We start from the raw sequence: 5395 nt of genomic DNA, 5'->3' as shown, positions 1-5395 counted from the left end.
TCTTTAAAAATGCTTACCAGGAATTCAAGCATTTTAATTCTACTTTTCCTTTCAAAATTACTGGTGACTGCCACCTACTGGTCACACTTATCACTACTCCATGTACTAAATAAAATAGCTTCGAGGTCGGTAAGCAAAACCGGAATTATTACTTATATTAGGCTTATATTAGGTTAAAGGATTGTAAGTGTGCCATAAAGTCAGAAAATTACAGTAAATAGAAAGTTGCTCCATCAACCCCATGTCATGTTTGTTTGATGTACAGTACTGTACAGCGCTTCATATTGCGTTGAAAGCACACAACTTTTTCTTAAACATGGACTTTTTTTGAGGCTGGAACGCATTATTTATGTGTACATTGCTTAATATGTATACATTTGCTTTTATACACAAGCGTTTGTATTTATGAACCCAATTAGGTTTGTAAATTGACGTGCCACTGTTCTAAAATCCATCTTTATCCCTGCTCATGTTCAATAATCACCTGTTAATTGTGTAGTAACTAAAATGTCCGTCCATCAGGATAGGGAATGTTCTTTCATTCACTGGATAATGTTTGTGCTTTCATCTGGTCCACTTTATTGTGTTTCTGGTAGAAGTTGGTGAACTTATTGAAGATGTTGGTGATGGGCAAAGCCACCATAAGCAGCCCAGAGAGAATACACAAAGTTCCTACCAGCTTTCCAGCGAGAGTAATGGGAAAAGTGTCCCCGTAGCCCACGGTGGTCATGCTAATGGTGGCCCACCACCAGCCAATAGGGATCGTCTGCAGCTCTGACTCCAGGGACTCCTTCTCGACAAAGTACATGAGTGCAGAGAACATGGAGATTCCCACAAACAAGAAAAGGACCAGGAGACCGACTTCCCGACCGCTGTGTCGCAGCGTGGCCCCCAGAGAGCGCAGGCCCGCCGAGTGGCGAGCCAGCTTTAAGATACGGAAGACTCGCATCAACTTTAGAATCTGCATCACTTTGCCCACCTTCTCCAACTCTGAGTTCTCACCTTTATCCACCAGACCAACATCACAAGCCAAAGTCACGTAGAACGGCATGATTGACATCAAGTCGATGACATTGAGAGGGCTGCGTAAAAAGTTCCTGGCTGATGGAGCGACGACTAGACGAAGAATAAATTCTACAGAAAAGAGGAGGACGCAGAGGTTTTCAAAGAAAGTCAGCACTGGGTCTTCAAGCTGTTTGTTGTTGTGGTCTACCTGCTGGAAGTCTGGCATGCTATGGACACACATGGCCACGATGGACACCAGGACCACACTCATGGATGCAACAGCCATGGCTTTGGCTGAAGTCGAGTACGACGGATTCTCAAGGCGGATCCAAACATTCCGACGCACATTTGCACAGCAGGTGCCGTCAAACAGATCGACTTCCTGGTCCACAGCAGACAGATCTTCTGTAAATGTTTCCCCGCCCACGTCATCGGCTTCATCCAGGAGGTCTTGAAATGAACCGCTACAGCACAAGTCCAGGTGGCACTCCTTGATACCCCAATACTCGATCTCTTGGGAGAAGGACACCACGCACAGACCATCCACCAGGTGCATTTTACCCGTCAGGTAGAAGTTCAGAATATAACCGAAAAAAAGTGGATTACGGTCAAAATAATACTCCATTTCTGCGGGGATGAAGTCATCACAAAGCTCCAGGGCGGCTTCTCTGGAGTTGCAGCACAAAAGACGAGCCAGGCGGGTCTGAGGGAAGCGTTTGAGAACGTTGTGATCCAGTTTTCGTTTGAAACCTCCAACGTTGACGACCATGAAGCAGTCCTCACGAGGGGGAGGGTGAAGGATCTGTCCATACATCATGATGGAATACACACTGGATGGAAACCTCAGAGGGTTTTTTGCCTGTATACACACACACACACAGACACACACACACACACAAATTAGTAATGTGTCTGTGTCATACAATCCGATCCTGGACATGTTTCAGGTTAACACGTGGGTTTCTGTGACACCTTGTTAAAGGAGCTGAATACACACACGCACGCACACACACACACACAGACACACACACACACACACACTACCACTTACACACCAGCATCATCTGCAGTGTTAGTATTTTGCATAACAGGCCAATATATTTTTCATTAAATGTGTAACTAAAAAAAAAAATAGACTAAAAACAAGTATCAATGATACTCAGGAGAATGTGTGCCCGGCAGCACATCCATTGTGGGCGGGACGATCGTTCTAATGTGCTCATTGGATGAAGAGGAAACAAATGCTGTTGCTAGCCACATGTTGGGCAGTAGCTCGTTAATGTAGTTAATGTAGATGGATAGTACCTTCAGAAGAGTTCCCTCAGGAAAATAAAAATTCCAGCAGCAGTGTACAGAATTGAGATCAAATTGAAAAAGTAAATAATGGGGTTATAAATGGAAATAAAATAGAGATATTATAATAAGGGCTTCACGGTGGGAGAGGGGTTAGTGCGTCTGCCTCACAATACGAAGGTCTTGAGTAGTCCTGGGTTCAAACCCGGGCTTAGGATCTTTCTGTGTGGAGTTTGCATGTTCTCCCCGTGAATGCGTGGGTTCCCTCCAGGTACTCCGGCTTCCTTCCACTTCCATAGACATGCACCTGGGGATAGGTTGATTGGCAACACTAAATTGGCCCTAGTGTGTGAATGTGAGTGTGAATGTTGTCTGTCTGTCTGTGTTGGCCCTGTGATGAGGTGGCGAGTGAGCTCGATTGTAGCTGAGATAGGCACCAGCGCCCCCCGGGACTCCAAAGGGAATAAACGGTAGAAAATGGATGGATGGATATTACAATAATAAAAAAAAATTAACAGTAAAAATAAGAATGTAACAAGAGAAACTAGGCAGTAGTGACCATGTTATGAAAATGCATTGCACTGTTTTTTTGTTGCAGTTTATTTCAGTATTGTTATTGTTTTGCCGTGTATCTTGCTACAATTCTGTGGGGATAGCTTCCCCTGTAGCTTAGCTACATTTGATGGAGTAACTTGTAGCTTATCTTACTACATTTTCCAAGTGGCTTGCCCATCACATATAGCACATGAAATAAAGTAGTTTCCACTGCAGTGACATTACCATAAACAATCGTACAACAATACATTGTATATGCATGCTGAATTACTACAACTAACCTTAACCTGGTTAGTTAACCTGGGTTCGATCGAACCCTAGGGGTTCGGTAAGTCGGCCTCAGGGGTTTCGGCATAGCCACCACCACGGAGGTAAAGACACATCCGACTTATCGTGTAAATAATAACGTCTCCCTATCAGTATATTATGGATACCCCCAAACAATGTTCCCTCTAATTTTCCATCTGATTTGCAGCTTGTTTGATCGATTGAAACTTTTATTAGCAGATTGCTAAGGAAGGGAATACATTAATGTATTCTCCTTGTAAACTGTACTGTTTCCTATAATTATATGAAACAGTACAGTTTACAAAGTACAGTACATATTCCGTACAATTGACCACTAAATGGTAACACTTGAATAGGTTTTTCAACTTGTTTAAGACGGGGTCCACGTTAATTACTTCATGGTAATGTGTGTAAGGTGTGGAATTAGTTGTGAGTTCGTGCACTGGGTTGGTTGTTTTCTTTGAACAAGGTGATATTCATTCACGGTTCATTTTGTGCACCAGTAAAAAAACATGAATATTTCTTGAATTTGAAAACAAAAACAAAATTTAAAAACTGGTGGGTATCTCCAACAAGGTTAAGAACCACTGAACGGACCAGAAGCAGATATCATTGTTTACATCCAGAGCAGCCATATTTGAAACAAACTTGTGGAGGTGAGAATTCTCAGACTTTCTGAGTTGGGAATTTTGACTTCCCAGTACGAATGGAAAACAGCATAAGTGCTTCTTGTGTAAAGTGCAGAGGAACTTGGACCTATGCAAACACTTTGGCCGATCCACGTTAACTCTCGATGGGAAATTTGAGTACCATTAAAAAACATGACAGTGTTGCAGGCCTTTTTTTCTTCACCAAAGCACTTCCATCATAATCACTTTAATGCCTCCTGATGCTAAAGGTGTTTAATAAACACATTAAGTGCATATATTTAATTTCTTCTCTTAGCACATGCAATTTCAAACACGATTGATGTCGATTAAAATGAATATTTAATTGTAATTAACCCCCAGGCAATTTTTCAACGGAGCAACATTAATCATTACTGGGATTAAATTACGTGCGGTCAAATTGCAGATTTACAGTGAATGTTGGCAGCAAGATCACATTTGACACACGCATGCTCCTAAAACTGGTGGATGAATGCCAGCAACAAAATGTGAGCACACACAAATAAGGGATGGCTCCTATCATAACTCTTTAAATCAATTAAATGTGTGCGTAATTGAGTTGAAAATCATGCAAATGACAAAATCTCTTGTCATGGAGGTGGTCGAGAGAGGCGCATTTTACCTGAGGCTGAGCACGAAGTGTTGCAGGTGGACTGCAGTGTCCAGCCGGCTACTTCACTGCAGGGAGGCAACGTGCAAGACGACTTTTACGCACAGTGCAGAGCAGCCCGCATCTTACTGTGCAATAACACCTGTCGTGTGTCATGTATTTTTTTTCACGTTCAACACGTTGTACTTTTTAACATACGATTGAAGATAAATGCCAAATATATTAGGTCATTGGTCATTTCATTAAGTACACCAACACACTAATATTAATTGTTCATATAGTGTGTATGAGTTTATTCAATTAAATGAGAGGCGCTATGCTAACAGCTACTCAATTTGATGCAGTTCAGTTCAACAATAATGCACCTTTTTCTGATAATACAAAAGACAGGGTGACTGTGATACTCTAAGGTAATATACTGGAGACCTTTACCAACTTTACATACTAGAATTTGGAATCTGAACAGGAAAATGGTGACATGTTCATGTAAGGACTACGCCTGCTGCATTTAGGATTGAACACATAGTTTGTTGCCTGCAGATGGCGGACAAGGAGCATCTTGAGAGGCAACTCCATACGTTGTGGCATTCATGTAAGGAATGTAAAACCATCCATCCATCCATTTTTTACCGCTTATTCCCTTTTGGGGTCGCGGAGGGCGCTGGCGCCCATCTCAGCTACAATCGGGGGGAAGGCGGGGTACACCCTGGACAAGTCGCCACCTCATCGCAGGGCCAACACAGATGAGACAGACAACATTCACACTCACATTCACACACTAGGGCCTAAATATGACCCTTTACTTTCCTTTTGAAAAACCTACAAAAAGTAATTCACAATCAAGTAATTCACACAAACATTAAATTGTCTTAACATACAATACCTATTGAAAAATAATGTACAGTTTATGTAAATATGATAAAATAAAACACAATGTAACTTGCAATACGGCAAAAAATATCGCTCTTACTGCAAA

General features: G+C 42.0%; 1 protein-coding gene across 1 annotated transcript; it reads right to left on the bottom strand.

Annotated features, from left to right (window-relative positions):
* Nucleotides 1-437: 437 nt before the first annotated feature.
* On the bottom strand, nucleotides 438-1822 carry LOC133550230 (potassium voltage-gated channel subfamily S member 3-like). The gene has a single exon (XM_061896388.1). It carries the CDS (start codon nucleotides 1820-1822, stop codon nucleotides 539-541), a length of 1284 nt encoding a protein of 427 aa, XP_061752372.1. The 3' UTR covers nucleotides 438-538.
* Nucleotides 1823-5395: the final 3573 nt, after the last annotated feature.

The sequence above is a fragment of the Nerophis ophidion genome, linkage group LG03 (genome assembly GCF_033978795.1).
Source record: "Nerophis ophidion isolate RoL-2023_Sa linkage group LG03, RoL_Noph_v1.0, whole genome shotgun sequence".
In the NCBI taxonomy this organism is placed as follows: domain Eukaryota; kingdom Metazoa; phylum Chordata; class Actinopteri; order Syngnathiformes; family Syngnathidae; genus Nerophis; species Nerophis ophidion.
The sequence above is the reverse complement of the archived record's forward strand: the minus strand, read 5'-3'. Positions and strand labels throughout refer to the sequence as shown.

Excerpts from the sequence above, each read along its gene's own strand:
- LOC133550230 (XM_061896388.1), bottom strand. The coding sequence starts at position 1,822 with ATGATGTATGGACAGATCCTTCACCCTCCCCCTCGTGAGGACTGCTTC.